The 25,295-nt window shown below is 30.9% G+C and overlaps 1 protein-coding gene and 2 long non-coding RNA genes across 3 annotated transcripts; all 3 read right to left on the reverse strand.

The window, feature by feature from the left end:
* Positions 1 to 25: 25 nt before the first annotated feature.
* LOC122724891 lies at positions 26 to 354 on the reverse strand. The gene is made up of 2 exons (XR_006352283.1): positions 252 to 354; positions 26 to 153 (listed from the first exon to the last, which is right to left on the reverse strand). It is a non-coding gene; the product is annotated as an uncharacterized LOC122724891 (long non-coding RNA).
* Positions 355 to 1,486: 1,132 nt separating this feature from the next.
* LOC110624709 (nucleobase-ascorbate transporter 1-like) lies at positions 1,487 to 3,842 on the reverse strand. Its single transcript, XM_043960690.1, has 4 exons — positions 3,759 to 3,842; positions 3,279 to 3,365; positions 2,987 to 3,045; positions 1,487 to 1,586 (listed from the first exon to the last, which is right to left on the reverse strand). The coding sequence occupies exons 1-4, from the start codon at positions 3,840 to 3,842 to the stop codon at positions 1,487 to 1,489; spliced, it is 330 nt and encodes a 109-aa protein (XP_043816625.1).
* A 7,033-nt stretch (positions 3,843 to 10,875) lies between these two features.
* Positions 10,876 to 22,403, reverse strand: LOC122724870. The gene is made up of 3 exons (XR_006352261.1): positions 22,325 to 22,403; positions 11,136 to 11,296; positions 10,876 to 11,036 (listed from the first exon to the last, which is right to left on the reverse strand). It is a non-coding gene; the product is annotated as an uncharacterized LOC122724870 (long non-coding RNA).
* Positions 22,404 to 25,295: the final 2,892 nt, after the last annotated feature.

Genomic DNA, 25,295 nt, shown 5'->3' on the forward strand with positions numbered 1-25,295 from the left:
TGGCATTTTCGGTTTTGGTGGCTCCTTCGCATCTTCTTTTTTCTCCTCTCCTTCTTCAACGGAGGGTCTAGGAAGGATAAGATCAAAAAGGGAAGCAAAAATAGTTGCAGTTGTTGGTGGGGATGAGAAAATCACTTGCATTAAATTTTTGAACTGAAAACCAAGAGAATTGAAAATGGAACAAATTCATTAGTGTTGGAGTCCCTATGAGCAGGAGCAGCTACTACCATTTGAAAGACTACATCACTCACCCAGGAGGAGCTAGCATTAGGAAGGGGCTGACCAGAAAATACATCATATGTATTGAAATACTGATTCATGGAGAGACCCATGAAGAGAGCAAATCCAAGAATGAACCTTGTCCTGAATCTATTCAAATTGCAGTAATGGATATCTTCAAGCCCACTTGTAACTGTTCATTAATGCCTCAAATGAGTCTCTCTCTCTCAATAGGCCATTCCTCAATTGTGAATAGAATTGACAAGTATTAAAAAATTCAAAAATTAATTTGAAATTTTTATAATACGATAGAATTGTAAAAATTAAATTTCAACACTACAAGATTTTGGCTAACTATAAATGTCATAGTAGTCTGGGTCTATCCTTAAAATAATTTACAAAACTTCCATGTTTTAAAATAATTTCTAATTTACTTCTCAACTAATAATAAATACAATATTTTGTAGAAATGATTTACGAATTATTTTAAAGGATAAGAGTTAGAAAATTAATTTAAGATTGCTTGTAACTGATATGATATAATTAGATGGTATGTTCATTAGTGACATAATAATTTTTTTAAAAGGTTAAGAAATTCAATGTTTAATTGATAATTTCACAATATATAATTATAAAAATATAAAAATATATGAATTTTTTATATAATTATTCATAATAATGACGTGTCATTTTCACGATTAAGAATTTTGAAATAAAAATGATAATAATTTAAAAATACAAGATTTTGAAATAACAACAAATTAATAATTTTACTAAAAATTCGGAATCTAATAATTATTCAAAAAAAAAAAACTATATTCCTATGAGAATATAAAAGTAAAAGGTTCAGATACATACCCACGTAAGGAAAGAAGACGATATACAGGGCTGCCACAATTGGCACGGGTATAGAAGCGAGAATAACCGCAAGTTTTCCTGTTTGAGATCATTGTTTCACACAATATTTTTTATATAAAAATTTCTCAATTTTGAAAAAAACTAATAAATTAAAAATATTTTTCTAATCAATAATAATAATATATATATATATATAGTAATTTTTATGAAAATATCTTTTTTCTTTTGAAAATACGAAATCAATTTTTAGATTTTAATAATATTATATATAAATTTATTAATATGTTTATTTTTAAATTATAACATAAAAATGAAAAATAAATTAAACAAATATTATCCAGCAGAAAATATTATAGAACAAAGTTTCCTATTTAGAATATTGTTTGAGCGAAAATGATTAGAATGAAGATTAATTACCTAGCGTGGAAAATATAAGGAGAAAAATTGCTGCTACAAGCACACTCTTGAAACTGCCCAGCTTTGTTAATCCTAATAAACCTGCAAGTTCACTATAAGTGCAAGGAAGCATAATTAACTCACAGAAATAAATAAAAAAGAAAAAAGCATAAATTTTTTTTAAATTATGAAAAAAACACTATTTAAATATATATAAAATACTTGGCACTTCATTAAATGAAAATTTATTAGAAAATAAAGATTAAAATGATATGTTTAATTGTTTCTTATAACTATCACTACTACAAGAATGTAATAAATCACGAACGGATTTTATTTTAATCCATCAGTGATACTATAATCACCCTATTTATTAGCAGATTCAAAGTCCGTCAATTAGTGATATTATATTTATACGTCATATTATTTTTATTATTTTTATTAACGGACTAATAATCTGTTAGTGAAATATAAACCCAAATACACAATATCCATTTGAAATCACTAATGGACTAATTAGTGAATTATAAACCAACTACCCAATATCCCATTTGAAATTCTAAATCGGGCGAGTTCTTGAAAATTGTGGAAAACCTAAATCTGTCTGATAATATGATTTTGCGTCGTCGAAATACTGTAACCTTCACTGTCAGCACCATACACCGTCCGCCGCCATCACCGTCGACGGATGCGCCATTCTGAGCATCACTGTCGACAAGCGAGCCCTTCTCTCCAATATTGCCATTCTCGCCAATCTCGGCAGTCCACTATTCCGTCCATCACTGCATCTTGAGTTTCTCTCCCATCACTGTCCTGATTGTCTTTCCAAATAGGTACGCCATATTATTTTTGCGTTCATGAAATGATTATTCTCTCGTATATATTACGTAAAAATTTTGCAGAAGAGCTGTGAAATGGAGTAATTGGTTCAACACTTAAAAATCCAATTGTAAAATGGAATTAGTATTTTTCTTTTAAAATTATAAATTAAAAATTTTAAACTTCATGTGATCGAGTGAGATGATTAATTTGATGAACATATAGGTTTGCTTTTCTACTGAAACTTTCCTTTTTTTTATGTGGATGGTGGGTATAGAGGATAAGAAGGTGACAGAATTTTTATCAATCCAAGTCAGTCTCAGGAAGTGGATAGATTTGATTTTTATCTTAATTATAATTTATGAGTATGAGTTTGATCACTATCACCTTATTTCTTGGTTCAGGTTTCCTCTAAATTAATAAATTTAATTGTTGCTAATGTGAAGAAAGACACTTTCTCTTCTGTTGAACTTCTCTTTTCATTAAATTGATATGTTCAATGAATTATTGTGATATATTTTTTTTATTTAGATATAAATAATATTTATAATATTTTTCTGCATTATCATGAGGATTACATAATCAAGCATTCTTAATTAATTTTAATTTTATATGAGTTGGCTAATGCACCTGCTGGTGCACTTGGCAAGTGCACCAGCAGGTGCATTCTGGATGTTCAAAGTTTAGTTATTACCTTGAAACGGTGGAGCCAAGTCCCGCACCAAACACTGCATCAATTAATGTTCCAATTCCCTGGAAATCCATAAAAGCAGTGATGTTCATAGTCTACAAACAATGATTAAGACTTTTTGAAATATATGCAGATGGATATAGATATCTATTATTTTATGCATCCTTCATTTTCACTTATTTTGAATATAAAAATCTTGTTAAAGAGATCTATTTTTTAAAAAAAATATTTATTAGATAAAAAATTCTAATTATTTTTTTTTTTTTGCAAAATAAATCGTATCATGAGTTATTACCTGGAAGCCGATTGCATTGCGGAGGATACTTGGTTTAATCGGCAGGGCACTCTCTACTCCTTCTAAGCGAAAAGAACTTTGAGCAGACTGCAGAAAATAACATGGGGAAGAAATGGGCATGCCGATTTGAAATCATTTCGTTCCAATTTATGTAAAATGGCTATGTGCAGAAATAATGATAATTTAGGTGCCAAATATAAATTAAGAAAATTCGAATTAAAGCCACTTTGTAATTTTATTTTAATTCATGCAAAATAAAGGTTGAATGGCATGTGAAATTCGGGGTTAATTTATTAAATTTTAATTTGATTAAAAAATTAAATAAAATTGTATGTGAAATTTTTTTATAATAATTTATTAAAAAATTTGAATTTTTCAGAGAAACAAAAATTAAAATGCTCCACAGGATTTAATATAATTAAAATTTGACCCATTTACCACTTGTAATTGACAATAATGGACAAAGACAGTACATGCTACCTTTGGATGATCGGATGTAGGAGGAGATACACGAATTTCACCCTGATGTCTTGATGAGGTACAAAATGAAGCAACAGACTGCATAAATAGAGTATTTTAAAAATATAAAATTGTAGATTTTTTTATATAAAAATTATATAAGATTCGCATATTTGTATTTTAAATTTATAATAAATATAGTGAGAGTAAATTTTTTCCGAGCAATAAAATTAAAATTGAAGCAGAAATAAAAAAAAATTTTAAATATATTTTATATTTTAAAAATATTTTTTAAATATAAATTATTTTCAATAAATGAATGGTTTCAAAATATCTAAATATTTATTTTAATATATATAAAGAAAAAATATTTTGTAAATATAAATTAATTTTCATAAAAAATATCTAAATATTTACTGAAATATATGCAGGATAAATATACAAATGATAAATCCATTTCAATGGGGATACCCCACTTTTGAAGTTGGCGATGCATTTTTAATGATGGCGGCTTCTGTGGTTGCCACTATTGAGGTTTGATTTATTTTATGTTTTTATTTTACTGATTATTAGGCTCCAAATACTATTATTTTAAATAATATATTTTATATATAAGGGCGCAAAAGATAGGAATAATTATTAAAATAATAATTTTTTAAAATTATTTATCAACGTGATGTGAAATTAAAATAATTTATAAAATTAATATCTATTCTAAAAAATACTAATTAAGTTTATATTTTTAAAAAATATTGAAAACACTAATTTATTTGGCGTTTTTATAAGCAATATCACATTCTTAATAATAAAAAAATTTAATAAACTTATTTGAACATTTATATTTATATTTTTAAGTTCATGTAATTTTAACTATTTATATTATTTAATTTGTATAATTTTAATCATTTATAATATTTATTAATTTTAATTAAATTTAATAAATTTAAATTATTAAATATAAAATTATAATTCTCTGAATTTTAATTGTATTCAATTGAAATCGTACTAAAAATTAATTTTATATAATTATATATTTAATAATTTAATTTTATTGTATTTGATTAATATTAATAAATAATATAAATAATTAAAATTATATGATCTAAATAATATGAATAGTTAAAATTACATGAATTTAATAATAATTAATTTTATATAATTATATATTTAATAATTTAAATCTATTGAATTTATTAAAATTAATAAATAATATAAATAATTAAAATTATACGGATTAAAAAATACAAATTAACAATTCATTGTCAATATTATATATGAACTTAAAATTATAAACATAAAGGTTAAAATAAATTTATTAATTTTATTTCTACACTAATAATTAAAGAATTTAATTTTATAAAATATTAAAAATTTTAATTAAAATTTAAATAAATAAAAATTATATAATTAATTTTAATAATATATAAAGATTTAATGATAATTTTTCGAGAAAACTATCCTCAGAAAACGGCTGACATTACTTATGAAAATTAGTTGCTGAAATGGATTTAATAAAAAAAATAACACTGAGTGATTGATACCAATAAATTTTAAATTCAATAGTAATTCTTAATAGAAAAAAAAAACACCATATTTTTAAATTTAGCAATAAATTATAAATCTATTATTAAATTCTTAAAAATTTAAGTTTATAAATATATCACCGCAACTTCTTTTTTTCATTATTTTGTTCATTCTATCATTTTTTTTATTATTATCCTTTTTTACCTTTTATTTTTTTTCTTTTCAATTATTTTCTCTCATTTTCTTTTTTTTTTTTTCATTTTTTTTCTCTTATTCTCTTCTCTTTTCTCTTATTTTCTTTATTTCTCTCTATAATTTCTTTTCTATTACTTTCTTCTTTTTTTTCTATTATTTCTCCTTTTTAGGCCTTCTCTATTTTTATTTTATTTTTTCTCTATAGTGTATAATCTATCGGTAAATTTTATCATTAAATTTATAAAAAAAAATAATATTAAAATTTATTAATAAAAATAAATCTAAAAATAGAAAATGATTTTATTTAAAAAAAAAGGAATTATATAAATTACCATTAAATATTTATGAATTATATAGTTCTAAAAAATATAAATTACCATTAAAATCAATAATTATTTTTTGTATGTTAAATAAAATTCATTGGTCTTATTAGAAGTGTTAATTATTTTTCATAATTTTAGTAAGATTTATTTTTAATTTAAAATTAATTTTTAAAAAAATTAAATTATTAGATTATCAATTTTGTCAAACATAAGAATTTAAAAAAATAATTTATTTCTTTTAAATTTTTTTAAAAAAAATTAGACGTTTGGTTCCAAACAAAGGTATAAAATATTTTCCGTTAAACTCACCAACGTGCAGCGCTAATGAGGCCAGTACGATAAGTACGACAGCTGGTTTGTCTTTGTTGAGATGTATTATCATGTATACCTGAAAGAGTCATAATGTGTGCAGCGGCCCATGCAAATGCGATGGAGATTGTGACGCCCATTCGCCTACCTATATTTTTTTCTGATTTCCAAACATGGAAAACCAACTGCTTGCGAACAACAAAATCATAGTGTAAGATTAGTCATAAATTTTTAAAAATTATTAAGATCAATACTTTTATTATACCTTGCGAAGATCACTCCGAGACCAGAGAAACTAATGATGATTTGGAGGAAGGACCCAATAATACTTGCTCCTTGTATCCGTCTCATGCATAGTTTAAACCTCTACAAAAAAAAAAAGTGAAAAAAGTAATTTCTAAAAAAATATAAAATCACTTGAAATTATAATACTGAAAGTTTAATGGTGTTCGATAATAGTATTTATTGGCGGTGTATAGTGTTTATATTAAATTAAAATATTAATTTTTATTTATTATTGAATAACTACTTATAATTTGTATTAGTATTTAAAGGTTAAATAAGTGGTCCTAATGTTTAGTATTGAATTGATGACAATTAATTGTATTTTTTCAATATTATTAATTTACTTGTATTTTTTATTATTTTACATTTCACAACTAATCTAACTATTAATCTCTAATAGTTTTATTTTTGTTTTATTTGATTTATAACATTTTTTTTCTTAAAAGAGAGTTTTCTTTATTATTGTATAGTTGTGTGAATCTTGTGTGAATGTTTCTTTTTGGGCTTGTTGCTTTTGCAAGTGAGCATAACAAAAAAAATAAACTTATGGTTAATTAAAAAAAATTTTAATTGTTTTATTTGAACTTCCACAAAAAGTTGAAGAGCAAACTTGAATTTTATTGATACTTAAATCTAAAATAAATTTAGAGTAGCATTAGATGGATTCGATTTTAAATTAAATTGAATTAAATAAATTAAAAATTAAAATTTTAATATTTATAAATATCAAATTGAATCAATTTTGAATAAAAATAAAATAAAATATTCGAATTTGATTGGTTAGACTTTTTAATAGAATTTTTATTTTTTAGATTTTATTTTTAGTATTTTAAAATTTAAATAAAATATTTCAGTTTTAATTATGATGTAATTTTATATAATAATATACTATTATCATTAATTAGTTTGATTTTATTTTTTTATTTTTTATTAAAATTGAATTAAAATAATTAAAATTTTTAAAATTAAAAATTAAACAAATTGAACTAAAATTTTAAATTAATTTAGTTAAATTGATTTTTTCTGATTTCATCCTAATACAAATTCACCCATTAATATCAGTATTCATGGCCATCCTATAAATTGTAAATAGGAAAAATTACATATTATAAAATTTTATGTCATTTTAATTATTCAAATATTGGATAATCTAAATGACTACATACTAAAATTTTAAAATATTTTAAAATAATATTATTTAATATATATTAACAAATTAGTATAAAATTAATATTATAAAATTAAAAAAAAAAAACATAAAAGAACGCTATACTGAATTAAAAAATTTAATGACATTTTGTTATTTGAAAATTGTCTCCAATTATAAAATTTAATTCTTTTTAATTTTAAAAAATTTCACTATGTATAAAGATAAAATTATTAAGCATTATTTGCAAGATTTTATTTTAATTTTTCTTTTGTAAAATTATTTATGTTGAATGAAGGATATAAATTTTAAAATATAGATAATTTTTAAACAAATTACAAATAATAATTTTGTTAATATATATATATATATATATATATATATATATATATATATATATATATATTAATAACATAAATACAAATTTCTCAATAAAGAAAATATGTGCGCATTTTAGCTTTTACTTTTCTATTTTTCTATAATTTTTTTTAAAGTTTTACAATGAGTGATAAACACTTCCATTCTTGAGTCTTTGCCGTAATAAATATTTTAATTTGTTTATGAATTTTTAACATTAATGATATTTCTGTCTATCATTTACCACATTTCAGTTTTTAAACTACTTCTACCCTCTCATCATTTTTATTTATTTATTAGTATAATCAATATATAAATTTACTATTATAATTTTATTTAATTTTATCTTATTTTTAATATAATTTTTCATCAATTATTTATTTTTAAAAAAAAACTCAAATCATATATTACTAGTAATGGTTTCTTGTTTTAATAGAACTTAATGTCCTATAATATATATATAAAAAATAAAACTCAATTTTAAATTACAATACTATACGAATAGTGTTAATTTTGTCTTTGCAAATGTTTATTTTTGCTTGCTTTTCTCTTCGAAACATTTTTTTTTTTATTTTTTTTATTTTTTAACCAACTCTATTTATTGCTTTTTTTTATGTAATTTGTGAAATTGCATCCATACTCTTTTTTATGATCTCATTTGCTGTCCCACTTATATAACTTTTTATTTTTTTAATGCTTGCAATCATTGTCAAAGATCAACCGTGGGAGAGCAGGAACTTACCATGGCTGAAAATGGGGAGAAAACTCGCCCGTTTCGGCCATGGAGCCCTTATATAGGGGCTGCCAGACTACCTTTCGACAGTCTAAGGTGCCTCCAAAAATCATGCAAGTTCGGCGGCTGAACATGAGGTTCGGCGGCCGAACCTTTGAAACTTTCGGAAGCCTAATATGCGCCCTAAACCATCCCACGTTCGGCGGCCGAACTTGAGGTTCGGCGGCCGAACCTGGAAATGTCTCCTTGGTCTTTTCCATTCAAAACTCAATTTCTTTCTTACTTAAAATTATAAAATACTTTAAAACATTTTACAAAAACATGATTTTACCCTTCTAGAGGTTTTCGACATTCGAGATTCCACCGGACCGTAGGAATTTCTATACCGGAGTCTAGCTGGGTATTACATTCTTCCCCCCTTAAGAACATTCGTCCTCGAATGTTCACCAACAAACACATGCATAGCATCAAACATCAACATACATACAAAACACATAAAACTTACCTTAGAAGAGATGAGGATATTGCTGGAGCATGGACTCCCGTGTCTCCCAGGTACACCCCTCGATGTTGTGGTGATTCCAAAAGACCATCACCATCGGGATTTCCTTGTTCCTTAGCTTTCTGATCTGAGTGTCTATGATCCGCACTGACTGCTCAACATAAGTGAGATCCTCTTGGATCTCCACATCAGGCTCACTAAGAACCTTGCCCGGATCTGACACAAACTTCCTTAACATAGAAACATGAAAAATCGGATGGATTCTTTCCATAGAAGCAGGTAAGTCCAGCTTATACGATACATTCTCAATCTTTTGCAAGATTTCAAAGGGTCCGATGTACCGTGGAGCTAACTTACCTTTCTTCCCGAATCGAATCACCCCTTTCATTGGAGACACTTTGAGCAATACCAAATCCCCCTCCTGAAACTCCACTAGCCTTCTGCGAATGTCCGCATAACTCTTCTGCCTGCTTGCAGTAGTCTTGATCATTTCTCTGATTATGGGCACCACTCTGCTGGTGATCTCTACTAGCTCAGGCTCTGCCAAGGCCTTTTCTCCAATTTCTTCCCAACAGACAGGCGACCTGCACTTCCTTCCATACAAAGCTTCATATGGGGTCATCTCTATGCTAGCATGATGGCTGTTATTGTAGGCAAACTCTACCAAGGGTAGATGCTGCGTCCAAGAACCGCCAAAATCTAGCACACACATTCTAAGAATTGTGAAAATTGATAATTTATTTCAACAAATTAATTCTAGTTATAAGAAACTCTTCTCATAACTAATATTTCGTTAAGTGTAAATTAATTAAAAAATATTCACTAATTAACTTTAGTCAATAAATAACCCAAAAAAATATCTATTAGATTTAATTTAACCGTCTTAGATATTCAATTCTAATCAATAAACCAAACTTGTGGTTAGTTTAAGTTAGATCATGTAATTCTTTAGTGGGTTATACTAATTATTACCTATTGTTGAATAGTTTAAGCAATTACGGATTAAAGTCATTCAAACTAACAATATATTATCTTGAAAATATGATAAATGAATCCTATTGATTAATAATAATAATAATAATAATAATAATAATAATAATAATAATAATAAAGGTGAATGATAAAATTTAGATCTCAATTTTTGAAAGAATTGAAATTTCAGTCTATTTTCAACTAAAACTAGAGAAATTAACCAAATATGGCTATAAGAAACACTGAGAAGAAAGAAATTTGACAAAGAAGAGAGGATGGTGACTGATGTAAAAAAGAGTGCTTTAAATAGTAAAACCCTAAAAAATTATCCTGAAATTTTTTCCTAAAATGTTTAATTTGAGTATTTTTAGTTTTGAATTTTTAGAGAAAAATCTCACGAGATCTAGACTTATTTACTTGTTTTAAATAAGATAATCTTTCTACGTCAGGCTTCTACTGCTGTTCGGTGACTTGTCCTGCAACAAATAAAATAAATGAGTCTATATCAATTACAATTAATAAGTAATAATTATTTATTTGATAAATCTAAATCACCTGATACTCCTTCACTTGCTAAGTGAATTAGATGTTTTTGCGAGAATAGTTTCTTCAAGACAGACCTCGCTGAATGATTTCCATCAATAAAAGACTTCATTTCCTCCGCTAATGGCCGCTCCATCACCTCCTCCTCCAACAGTGGCAATGACGTTTGTGGCTCTGGGATTGTTGTGCCCCTTACCTCTGATGGAGTCTCCACCGGTGGAGTCTCCACCGGCTTCTGATCAGGCTTTTTCTGTTTTGGTGGCGGCTCCCCCTCTTTTTTTTTCACCTCTTCTTGTTTCTCCTCTCCTTCTTCATCGGAGGGTCTAGGAAGGATAAGATCAAAAAGGGAAGCAAAAATAGTTGCAGTTGTTGGTGGGGATGAGAAAATCACTTGCATTAAATTTTTGAACTGAAAGCCAAGAGAATTGAAAATGGAACAAATTCGTTAGTGTTGGGAATCCTTATTAGCAGGAGCAGCTACTACTATTTGAAAGACTACATCACTCACCCAGGAGGAGCTAGCATTAGGAAGGGGCTGACCAGAAAATACATCATATGTATTGAAGTACTGATTCATGGAGAGACCCATGAAGAGAGCAAATCCAAGAATGAACCTTGTCCTGAATCTATTCAAATTGCAGTAATGGATATCTTCAAGTCCACTTGTAACTGTTCATTAATGCCTCAAATGAGTCTCTCTCAATAGGCCATTAATCAAGTATAAAATCGGACAAATACGGGTAAATAAAAGAGATAATCATTAAAAAAATCATGTAAATTTTGAATTTTACCATTTTAACACTACTATAAAAATAGGTCTCAGCAGCAACTGTCGAACATTATTGTATTATATATTTAAGCGGTATTATATATTTAAGCGGTAGTCATAATTCAACATCAACGATTTAAAATTTGCCACATCTATCTCTACTGCTATAATATAAGGCCATAGTTTATTTATTTTTTTCCTAATAGATAAAAGCACTACTAAAATTATGATTTTATTGAAAATAAAATAAATTATTTATTAAAATATATTATTATATGATGAAAAATTAAATTTTTTATAATAATTTTAAATTATTATCAAATTATTGTCTTAATAGTATTAAAATAATAAATTTATAACCACTGCTATACTACTATTGTATAAATCCTAAAATGTAGTGTAATTTGTGTATATATATCACTGCTAATAAAATTGTTAATCCTGAAATACTGCTCAAACACTTTATTTTTTAAATTTTTAGAATTCTCTACATACTATAAAAATGGCTAATTAATTTTTAAATGTTTTAACCTTTGTCAAATCTAGCCCACTTTTGAGAAAGTTATTAGCCTCAGTCATATCGATAAAATGTAATCATGCGATTTTCTCAGCCAACTAATAAACTAATTTCCAGATTCTTATTTTCTAAAATAATCTTTCAATTTTAATATAGCCGAAATGAAACTGTGCTGCAATTGGTCAAATTGCAAGAAAGAAAACGTGAGGTGATTAGCGTCTACGGCAGTCATTCCAACGCTCAAGTCAGTAAATTGAAAAAAATGGCGAATATAAGGAATTGTTTAGAATTAAAGAGTAGTTGTGTAGGAATTATGTACGTTTATCTCTACGATTATTAGCTTTTATATTAAGAAGATGGAGCTAACTGTAGTATTTTTTAAAAATTCGGCGGATGCCGGCTAATTGATAAGGGAACCACCGGCAAATTAATTTGGGATTCTATGATTATAGGCATGATGAGAATTTACTGGATTATGTCTGCTAACGGTAACTTTATGTGAAGAGTCGTCCTCTTCAAGGGAGGACGAGTCTTAATGAAGAAGCGGGTGCTATGGTGTCCAAATTTTCCTTTCCACTGGTGGGACCACGTATTAGCTTATCAAACTCTTGCCACGTGACTCTGTCTTATGATGATAGCTCATAATTTATTTTGGACAATTTAGCTCATAACTTATTTTGGACAATTGTTGTGTTACATCAGAGGTCCCCCGCTGGTGATCAATTCTACAGATTCGAAGGTGACAGTTTTCTTCACGATCTAGGGCACGTGGCTCATTTAGATTGGCATTTTCCTACTCATGTTGCTTTGTTTGCTCCTATCCATAAATGATGACTGTTTTGTTCTTCGAGCCACATTCAAAACCTGCCATCAAAACCGTCATATAAAAACCCTACTTCTCCTCCAGATATCACTTTTGCTTACAACTAACTTCTGTGCTTTAGAAAAGTCTTGACCACTTCTCTTATTCGCACACATAATGTAATCCTTATTCACTTTTATTTTCATAGCAATGAATAGGAACACTTCTTCTTCTACTTCTAGTGGAAGTTCTGCCTCAAGCTCCTTCTCCGATGGTCCAATTCCACTGAGGGTGGTCCATGAAGGCGAAGGCAGTCTGATCAGTGACATCTCTTCCATACTAACGGAGAGCGATATAGTTCGTCTTCACGACAAATACCACATCTCTCGAGAAATCTTTCGCGTCTTTACTTTATCCCCAAGTGTTTGCATAGATGACCAGGTCCCTACAGAGGATACCATCATAGCCTACAAAGAGTAGCTGAAGGCGGGTCTTCAGTACCCTATGGACCCATTTTTCATTGAGGACCTTCGATTCCATAAGCTTTTAGTTGCCCAGTTGCACCCCAATCACTGGAGAATTTTGGTGGCTTTCTGGTTCATTTATTTCAATAACTACACTGAGTGGAGCATAGCCCTCTTCTCTCAACTGTACCAACTGGGTACTTGAAAAAATGAAGAGTTCTAGTTTTTCAGTGGGACAAAATGCTAGATACTGTCTGACTGGATACCTTCGTCGCTAAAGCAATGGAAGAACAAATTCTTTATTCTCTGCCATCGGATGTCCGAGGGTTTTGGTCCCCTCCATACTAGCTGGAACATGTTTGTGGAGCTGAGAAAGAATGGGGTCCAGCCATGGAGAATTGAAAAAGAGGCTTCAGACTCCCTCCAAACGATGGCCAAGTCCCAGAAGATAGAGATCCTCAAGGTAATGAGGAACATCATTTTGTCTTACCAAAGCTAACTCTAGGCGAGCCAGGCTCAGGGTCTTCACTCGCCCAGTCTTCCCTGCCTTGAGAAAAGCATCTCTCTGGCTAGTGATCATGGTATTTCTCTTTCCAACCCTTTTTGTATTTCAAACTGCCTTAGTTATTCACTTTTTGTACTATGCAAATATGGCCGAATCAGAAGCCAAATTCACTGAGGCTGCCCGTGCTGCCCGAAAAGGCAAGGCTGTTGCTAGAGAGACCGCGCCTTCGCCTAAGCATACTCGTTGTGCCGAGGAGATTATCACTCTTCTTTCTCCCTCTGTTCCCCCTACAACCGAGAAACCAACCTCCACTCAACTCGAGTCTTCCACAAGGGGCAAACTTGAAGCAGTTCTTGCCCAAGCCATAACTTCACAAGGAGAGGCTGAAGCGGAAATCTCGTGGCCTCAAAGCATCCAGAACTTGGCACTGACTCGGACAACCTCTCTTCTCCAGGAGCCCCAATTGTCTATTTTGATAGCTAAGAATGCCCTACGGCTTAGAGATTGTCATTGCTTGAATGTTGTCGAGATAGACGATCTCTACCACAATATCATCCACTCCGCGATGGAGAGCGCTCTTTGCGCATACATGGCCAAGGAGCGAGACAAGACTCTAAGGCGAGATTTTGGGGCACAGGAGATGGACAAAGGTTCCTACAAGAAGAGTGCTCGAGGCTGAAGGCTCGGGTTGATGAAGTGGAAAGGACTATGAAAGAGACGTTGGAGTTTATAGACAAGCTCCAGGTGGACCTAGACTAGGCAAATGCTTCAAAATCAATCCTCGAGAATCGGACAAAGATGGCCGAGGATCAAGTGGCCATACTTCAGCACCAAGTCCAGGAGCTGCAATCTCAGGTTGAGGAGAATCGGGCTGCCTGTACCAGGATCGCTGAACTAGAAGCAGAACTTCAAGAGACGATAGCCCAGGGAGGGGAAATATTCGTTGAGGGCCAAGACTCGGTCAAAAAGGAGTTGGTGAAGCGGTTTTCTTATGAGGACTTTGCTTGGATAAATGACATCTTCCTAGAGAAGGAGGGCAAGGACGAGCAAGAGGAGAAGAGGATTGAAGACACCGACCGAGTCTCTGCAAAAAATGTAATAGATGTAGAAAATGTAAATATAATAGAGACTCGGGAGGAGGAAACTGAATATATCCTTTCTCCCATGTAATCTTTTGAGATGTAATAAAAGTATATCCTCTCGTTTCTTGCCATTATTTTTATCAAGTGATTGTATGATCAGTACTCATCTATGACCCTCTTCCAAACAAGACTTAAATAATCATTAGAAAATGGGCTAAGGGGTTAACACCCAACCAAAGAAACTGGTACACATTGCCACTACTAACAAATGATTAAAGCAGGCTTGCTAAACGGACATGACTGTTAGTGTATTTGCCCTAGGCCATTATCTTTTACCTTTTTGTATGTCATTTTGGTTATTAATAAAAGAGGTTTTATTATCATTATTATTTGTTTGCATGTTGCATAATAATGATTAACATCCCTGATTACTTATTATTATGTTGATAATAATAAAATATAACTAGTATGATTATTGATTGATAATCATGAGATTATTACGTATATGTTGATATAATTTAATAATCATAGATACTTGTTAGAGAACAAAGTATTGGATGGACCCGCATTGACATCACTACATGAGTTATTGTCATAAGTGAATCTCAAAATAATTATGTCTTAATCCTATGACTTGAGATTGTCATACTTTCCAACATAAGGACTGTTATGTTTTGACATAACCAAACATTATCTTTAATCGAACAATCATAAAGGTTATGATTGAGCATAATAGAAATTATGTAGAGGATATTGGACAATCAAGATAGAATTTGTCTCTCTCTTTGAGAGAGATATCTTCTGGACCCCTCGATAAGTGAGACTGAAAAACGTATAGTCGTGCTCAAATAAATTGATAGTGTGATCAATATCAGTTGATTTTATCAGTCTACTTAGAGATCGAGAAATCACAAGTTTGAACATTATAAGTTTGACATTGACCATGACTTATGTTCAAACTAGATATCGTGTGACAAAGAGATTAATACATGTTCTATTTATTAGGCTTTATCGACTGTCGATCCTCATATTAGTTGGGTAGTTATAATGTCTTGCTAGAGGCCGCTTATGATTTATGGGTCTTGTAGGACAGAGTCTATTGACAATTAATATGAGCTTATTGGGTCACACACAAAAGAACGGTGTTGATGTGATATATCATATTAATGGGCTAAAAGCCCATTAATATGATTAATAATAATAAAGATATTATTATTAATATTAATTATTATTATAAGATAATAATATTTAAAAGATTTGCAGTCTATCTGTAACTATTACAAATAAAAGATTTTTCGATTTTCCTTATCAAAACAAACTATCACGTAAGATATTTGACTATCTGCAAGATTGTGATAGTTGATTATGAACAAAACTCTTTTACGAAAAGAAGTGTGGAAAAATAAAAAGACTTAAAATATATAAAAACTCCTTCTGCGAAGTGGGAGTAACGTTTTCAAGAGAAATCATTTCAAATTACATATTGGGGAGCATATAGTTTATCCATCTTGAGAGAGCTAGCACTCTAGAAGGATAAAAGACATTCGTGTGGATACCATAGAGGATGTTCGTTGAAAAGGCAGCACCATCAGTCCGAAATAGTATCTTCTCGTCAAGTCTAACAGGTTAGTCTCTTATCCTTCCTTTTGAAATAAACGAAGCGCTCGGATCCTGTGAAGGAAACTAGAGATCTTTATTTTTTCCGCTGCGTGTATTGGATTGCAGTAATTTCTGGGTTTTCTAACAATGATACTCGGTCACTGGCCTATCTAATGGCCATAAAATAAATAATTTGGAAAATTTTGCAGAATTAGACCAACACCTGGATACCCGCCTTGTAGCCTGGGCATAAAAATGCTTTAGAAGTTTTTTTGTGAAACGAGACTAACACCCCATCCCGTGGCTTGGCTAACACTCGCCTTATGGCCTGGGCATATGGCCTGACTAATACTTGTCTTATGACCTGAGCATAAAATGTCTTAGAAACTTTTTGCGAAGCGGAGTTAACACCTGGTTGCGTGGCCTGACAGATACCCATCTTGTAACCTGGCATAAAATGCCTTAGTTAATTTTTATAAATATGGGACTAATACCCGGACATGTGCCTGGCATATACCCGCCTTGTGGCTATGGCATAAAGTACCTTAGTTAGCAGGACTAACATTCGGTCATTGAGCCTAACAGATACTCGCCTTGTGACTGTGGCATAAAATGCCTTAGAAATTTCTTATGAACTAGGTGTAATACCTAGTCATGTGGCCTGATAGATACCTGCCTTGTGGCTTTGGCATAAAATGCCTTAAAGACTTCTTATGAAGTGGAACTAATACCCAATCAAACGGCCTAGCTAACACTTGCCTTATGGTCGGGCATAAGATGTCTGTTTAGCGAGACTAACACCCGAATTATGGCTTGGCGGAACCCGCTTGTGGCTTGGCATAAGATGTCTTGTTTAGCGGGACTAAGACCTGGATTATGGCTTGGTGGAACCCGCCTTGTGGTCTGGCATAAGATGCCTTGTTTAGTGAGACTAACACCCGGATTATTGCCTGGCGAAACCCGCCTTGTGGCCTAGCATAAGATGTCTTATTTAGCGGGACTAATACCTAGATTATGGTCCAGTGGAACCTGACTTGTGGCGTGGCATAAGATGCCTTATTTAGGGGGACTAACACCTGGATTATGGCCTGACGAAACTCGTCTTGTGGTCTGGCATACGATGCCTTGTTTAGCGGGATTAACACCCGGATTATGGCTTGGTGGAACCCGTCTTATGGCCTGGCATAAAATGTCTTGTTTAGTGGGATTAATACCCAGATTATGGTCTGGCAGAACCTATTTTATGCCATGGCATAAGATGCCTTGTTTAGTGGGACTAACACCCGGATTGTGGTCTAGTGGAACTTACCTTGTGAACAAGCATAAGATACCTTATTCAGCAAGACTAACATCTGGATTGTGGCATGGCAAAACCTACCTTATGGCCTTTGATGAATGCTCTTTAATCTTTTTTGAATAAGGCAACCCTATTGTTCCTTATCACTGAATAACACAACACATGAAAAAAATACATCATTAACTATTATTGATAAAATTTTCTCAGATTAAACATATTTCAAGAGTGGAAAATAACTCGGCCATCAAACTTGGCCAGCCTTTAAGACCCTGGATGAATAACCTTCGAGAACCTAAATGGTCCTTTTCAATTTTCGTCCAACTTACCAGACCTGGCATTACCGCCTGTTACATCTGTTCTTTCAAGGACTAAGTCTCCTACATTAAAGATGCATGATCTAACTCTACTGTTGAAAATTCAAGATATATTCGGCGACTCATTTATCTTTTTTCCTTACCATATCTGGTTCTTCTGCAATTATATGAATAGCCCCTACAGGTTCACTATCAAGGGTGGTTTCGTGAGTTGTTATCTTGAGTTCAAATCTCCTCTCTTCCTTACTCTTTTTGGCAAACTTTTAAAGTGTGTCGTCCCTTATTAACCTCTCGATCGGCAGAACTTGGTCCTTTCTCACTTTTCGGCTCTCTCAGGGTTAAGCTTGGGAGACCACCTTACCTTCTTATCATTTTTCCTGATCCACATTAGAATACGTGTTCATGAGTCATTCAATGGAGTATAGTTCTTATACTTATTTTGGTCATCCCTTCTTTGCGAGACTGGGTAACTTTTATGGTCTCCTTCATATCCTCACCTCTCTGGCTTTTGATTTTGCTTTTGACTCGTCCTTTTGTCTTCTCTTAATGCTTGGACTTCATCATCCAGCCTGATGTACTTTTGGGATCTTTTCATTAGTTTTTGGTACGTAACGGCTTGGTTCTTGATTAGGAAATCCATGAACTTAACATTGCGTGTTCTTTTTTTCAATGCTTCAAATGTTATTTCATGATTTAATTCCTTCACATGTATTGCTTCTGCATTAAACCGTGAAATAAAGCTCCTTAAAGACTCGCCCTCTCCTTGGCGGACCTTCCGCAAGTCAGAGAAGAACTTTTTAGGATGTATGTAAGTAATAAACCTAGATTTAAATTACGTAGCAAATTATGTAAAGTTTTGAATTGAACCTGAGCTCAGATGTTGGTACCATTTCTGAGCCAAACTTATGAGTTTTGACAGAAACATTCGACACAACACGAAGTCGTTGACATCATGAAGCTGCATGGTCGTCCTAAAGATCGCTAGGTGACTTATAGGATCTATTGTTCCATCATATTTGTCTAAGCTTAGCAACTTGAACTTGGTTGGAAAAGTTTTTGTTAAGATCTCTTCTGACAGGAGCAAGGCATCGTCCATGCCATAGTCCTCCTCCTACTCCTTCTTATACCTTTGCATGGCCTAAACCGGCTTCCAACTGATGTTCTTCGGAGCCTCATCCGATGACTCTTCATCCTCCAGTTTGGCCTTCCCTTTAGACTGTGCTTGGATCGCTTCTATCAGAGTCCTTGGGATATTAATAGAAGCGTCCTCCCTTAACCTAGAAACCATAAATGATGCCTCTTCTTAAGCTTTGTATTGCTCAAGAGTAGCCTGCAACCTTTTGCTATATTGAAGTATTTTCTCGTAGTTCAGATTGTTAAGATCTGCTTTATTGACCATAAAGGGTGTGTCTTATCCACTGCCAGGAGCAAAAAAAATGATAGCGCCCTCATTGGTAGCAACCTTAGCAGCAGCTCATGACCCGTCGGCCATTAAGAGAGAGAGAAGAAAGTTTTCTTTTTAAGAGAAAGGGGATAAGAGACCGATTTTAATCCAAATAAATAGAGATAATTTAATGGAGTTTCCGGCAATGGAACCAAATGATGTGGCTGAAATGAAATTATGCTGTGATTGGTCAATCTGCAATAAAAAGAATGTGAAGTGGTTAGCGCCTACGGCAGTCACTCCGACGCTCAAGTCAGTAAATTGAAAAAAAGGTGAATGTAAGAAATTATTTAGAATTCAAGAGTAGTTGCGTAGAAATTGTGCATTTTTGTCTCTGTGATTATTAGTTTTTATATTATTAGAAAATGGAGTTAACTATAGTATTTTTTAAAAATCCGATGGGTGCCAGCTAATTGATAAGAGAACCCACTGATTAATTGATCGGAAATCCCATGATTACAGGCGTAATAGAGATTTGCTGGATTATACCTGCTAACGGTAACTTTATGTGAAAACTCGTTCTCTTAAAGAGAGGCGAGTCTTAATAAATAATCGGATGTTATAGTGTTGGGGTTTTATTTTTCATCGTTGAAACCGCGTATTGGCTTATTAGACTCTTACCACATGACTCTATGTTATGATAATAGCTCATGACTTATTTTATGTAATTATTGTATTTCTCAAATTTCTTTTTATAAAATATTAAATATTAAATATTGATTGGGGAGTGAATTATATATTATTTTAGAATATAAAAGTCTATAAAATGATTTAAAAAATTGACTGTGACTAATGTTGGCATGTCGCTTAGATAGTATTGAGTAGGGATGGCAAGCGGGCGGGTTTTCACGGGTACCCGATCCGCCCAAATCCTATTAGGACGGATTTGGGTTTTTACAAAACGGATTTGGGCGGATTCGGATTTGAACATTTTTACCCGTCTCGGATTCGGGTAGGGTTCGGAATTAGGTGATCGGATACCCGTTACCTGAACCCGGTTAGCTATACTAACAAAACTAACCCTAATTCCTAAATTTTCTTTTTTCGTTTCACTTCATACGCTTCCCTCTCTCTGTCGGCGCCTCTCTCCCCCGCTTCCCTTCCCATTATTTCCGATCGACTCTCTCTCCCACTTCACTGCCGGCAGCCCCGACACCGGCGATGTCTCCTTTGTCTCCCCAACGACCATAAATCTTCTCCCTCCCCAGTTAGGGATTTCCCCATCCCTTGAGTACTACCTTCAAGGAATTCCTCTCGCGTCCCTGTATTGATAAGAGCGCATTCTCATACTCCCACACCGGTTACATGCAGCGACATCTGATTGAAGAGCTCCAAGGCAAACAACGGATATTCTAACAAGACCGGGTAAGCATTCAGAGATAGGAACAATAATTCCACAAACTAAAAATACAGAGTCTGCAAGCTGCTCGTGAGGTTTTTTTTCTTTTTATTTTTTTTTATTTATCACTTGTGCGCTTTGTGTATTATTGAATTGGCACGATATTAGCATTTTTAATTTTGTTCTTGTAGTTTTCTTGTATGAGATTTTGCTCTATCTCTGGGTTGGTGCAAATTGCTTTTTTCATTTGGATAGAGACTAGAGAGTTAGCTTTTAAAAAATCCGTATATGGTGTTTTTTTGTTTTACCTGAGTCTGGCTGTGCTTTGAGAAGCTATTTTGTTATGTTTCTGTTTGGTTTTTTGCTGTTTGCCTGTTTGGTTTTTTGCTGTTTGCCTGTTTGGTTTTTTGCTGTTTGTCCTCTCGCCTCCTCTCTCTTTTCCTTTTCTTCAACCTAGTGTAACAAAAATTGACTGGGAGGCTAATTGTTTGACATCACAGGCTTAGGTATTGATCTGTGCAACTTCTATGAGTAGTTCATTCATTTCTTCTTGTTGATTTTTCCTTCAGAGTTACTGGCTTGGTCTTAAATCTTAATATCTGAACCTGAAGTAGTAATTTCCTAGCATATCAACTAGCATTACCCAAATGAACCTTAGTGGCTTCCATGATCTGGTTTTTCTTCTTCTGGAAAAATCTTTTTGTTCTTCTATGCATATGACCTTGGGTGTTATTTAAATTTTTTGTGTAAAAAAATCGGGTTCTGTCGGGTTCGGGTATTGTGCGGGTATTATTAAACGGATTTGGAACGGGTACGGGTATTAAAATTAAAATACTAAACGGGTTTGGGACGGATTTGGGAATTTTACATATAATCGGGTTCGGATTTGGGTACTCTCAATTTCGCGGGTACCCTACCCGTTGCCATCCCTAGTATTGAGATAACAATTTCCTCAATTGTGAATGGAATTGACAAGTACTAAAAAGTTTAAAAATTAATTTTGAAATTTTTATAGCATGGTAGAAATTGTAAAAATTAAATTTGAAAACTACAAAGTTTTGGCTAACTATAAATGTCATATTAGCCTCAGTCCATCCTTAAAATAATTTACTAAACTTTCATCTTCTAAAATAATCCGTAATTTACTTATCAATCAATAATAAATATTTTTATAGGAGTGAGTTAGGAATTATTTTAAAAAATAAGAGTTAGAGAATTAATTTAGGACTGCTCCTAATTAGATGATATATTCATTAGTGACATAATAGTTTCTTAACGGGTTAAAAACTTCAATGTTTAATTGGCAATTTTATAGTGTATAATTATAAAAATTTAAAATTACATGAATTTTTTTAATTAATTATGTAGATTTACATAGTAATGACATGGCATTTTTTTCCTTTGTAGATTAACCATTTTGAAAAAAAATTGATAATAGTTTAAAAATACAAGATTTTAAAATAAAAACAGATTAATAAATTTTTTAAAAGTTCTGAGTCTAATAATTATGCAAAAAAGAAACTATATTCCTGTCAGAATATATAAATAAAAGTTCAGATACATACCCACGTAAGGAAAGAAGACGATATACAGGGCTGCCACAATTGGCACGGGTATAGAAGCGAGAATAACCGCAAGTTTTCCTGTTTGAGATCATTGTTTCACACAATATTTTTTATATAAAAATTTCTCAATTTTGAAAAAAACTAATAAATTAAAAATATTTTTCTAATCAATAATAATAATATATATATATATATATATATAGTAATTTTTATGAAAATATCTTTTTTCTTTTGAAAATACGAAATCAATTTTTAGATTTTAATAATATTATATATAAATTTATTAATATGTTTATTTTTAAATTATAACATAAAAATGAAAAATAAATTAAACAAATATTATCCAGCAGAAAATATTATAGAACAAAGTTTCCTATTTAGAATATTGTTTGAGCGAAAATGATTAGAATGAAGATTAATTACCTAGCTGGAAAATATAAGGAGAAAAATTGCTGCTACAAGCACACTCTTGAAACTGCCCAGCTTTGTTAATCCTAATAAACCTGCAAGTTCACTATAAGTGCAAGGAAGCATAATTAACTCACAGAAATAAATAAAAAAGAAAAAAGCATAAATTTTTTTTAAATTATGAAAAAAACACTATTTAAATATATATAAAATACTTGCCACTTCATTAAATGAAAATTTATTAGAAAATAAAGATTAAAATGATATGTTTAATTGTTTCTTATAACTATCACTACTACAAGAATGTAATAAATCACGAACGGATTTTATTTTAATCCATCAGTGATACTAATGAATTTTACTAATAGATTATAGAAAATACCCTATTTATTAGCAGATTCAAAGTCCGTCAATTAGTGATATTATATTTATACGTCATATTATTTTTATTATTTTTATTAACGGACTAATTGAAGGGGAAGGAGATTGTCTATATATGAAGTAGGAATACAAATAACTAACTAACCATATTGTAATTAGCTAGCTATTGTCTTGAAGGTAGTGACTAAAAGAGGAGTGCTTGATCACTTTAAACAAATTTTCAACTTTTACTAAAAGTTTAATAAAAAAACTGTAGTCGTCTACTTTAATTCGCAATCTAATAGTGATTAAAATAGAGTGCTAAGTATTGTATTCAAATTACGCAAGTAATGACAGCAACTTTTGTTAAGATATGGAGGTTAATAATATATTATGAACTGTACACCATATCACACGGTCATTAATTTTTTTGAGGGCTATTTTATCTTTTTGTATTTTTTCGAATATATAAATATGTAAAATTCTCCTAATATATTTTGTTTTGAAAATTCACAAAGAAATAAAAAAAATCCTAGCCACCGTGTACGTAGCCAAATTGGTAAATCACATTAAACCTGTGTGTTGATTTCTTTTCGTGCTTTTTTTTTTTTTGGACTGTGTAATTGTTTAATTCTTAATAACTTTGAGTCAAAATATTCAACAAGATTCATACAGATAACTTAAAAGCAACAAGCAATTTGTTTCTAAACTATTCTATAATATTTCAATACAAAATAAGTAGCTGAAAGTAAATATAAAATATTGAAATAAAAAAGTAAGAGAAGAAAAAGATCAAATTCAGAATTTTATAGTGGTTCAGCTAAACTCAACCTATATATTACTCTCTTAAAGTTCTCATATTTTAGTCTTTATTTCACTAGATCTCTTAATTTTATACTGGCAAGAAAATAATATTTTAGAATAAAAAAGATTTTTAGGTGTTTGTAGACATTCATAAGTTTGAATCTCCTTTTAAACTCTTACTTAAATTTCAATAGGTGTTAAAACCTCTCTACAAGTGTATTCACTAATGAGTTGCAAAACTCACAATTTTTTGCTCATTTAATTCCTTGATTTTACTGTAATTTTGATGTAAATATTTAATTTTAATTTGAATTTAATTTTGTACAGGTTTGTGAGCAGAAGTTGATAAAAGGAAGAAAAAATGTTGAATTAAAGGATTGTTTATATTGGAAGGCTACAACCTTGACCAAATCTGTAACCCGAGGCGATGGGGAGATAAGATAGATTTTGCTACCTAAGTAAGGATAAGATCAGTTTCAAGTGGAGTCAAATTGAATCAAACTCAATCAGATGAGGATAAAGATCATATTAGGATAGAGATAAGATGATGATAAAGATAAGATTATGATAGAGATAAGATAGGGATAATAGATTTTATTTTAAATTTTATCTTTTTGTGCCTATATAAAGACTCCTAGCATTTAACCTAAGAGAATCATATTCTACCTCTCACTCTCATTTTCTCTCTTGCTGTCCTCCACCTTCTTCTCCATCTTCTTTTCTTTTTCTTCTTTTACTTAGTTGTTATAATTTTTTTATGGCCGCTAAACAATTATTTTTCAATTGAAGGTTAATTTAATTTGAGGTTTGTTCAAGTTGTGAGATTATGCACTTTAATTCTCTTCATCTTATTTTCTATTTTCTATTAATTTTTGAATTTGAGGAACACCACCTCCATTGTTATTTTCTTGAGAATTCAAGGGGCCCATTGAATCTATTGGGAAGACAACATATTGCTAATTAATTTAATTAAATCCGTAATTGTTTAATTGGATTAATAATAAATAGCAATTAATATATTAGTTTATATTAAGAAATTAGTAGATTTGATTTAAATAAAACACGTGTTTTTATTGATCAAGTTTGGGTTCTTCTCTCTTAATGCAGTTGACTAATTAAATCTACACGCGTGTTGGGATTGTTAATTAACTAGGAATTAATTTAAGCGCGAAGCGGATTAATTTATTCATAAGGAAGAATTTGTGGGATTCGCGTGTTTGACCACTATAACCAAACAATAGATAATAATATGAAATATTTTTTTCTAACCAATGATCAACTGCAAAATAGCTCAATTTGATTACCTTCTGAAAATTTTAATTAATTATTTGTTTCTCAATTTTCAATTACATTATTTATTTATTTATTTTCTTTTTTTCTTTTAGGTTTATTTTTATTG

This window comes from Manihot esculenta, chromosome 10 (genome assembly GCF_001659605.2).
Source record: "Manihot esculenta cultivar AM560-2 chromosome 10, M.esculenta_v8, whole genome shotgun sequence".
Taxonomy (NCBI): domain Eukaryota; kingdom Viridiplantae; phylum Streptophyta; class Magnoliopsida; order Malpighiales; family Euphorbiaceae; genus Manihot; species Manihot esculenta.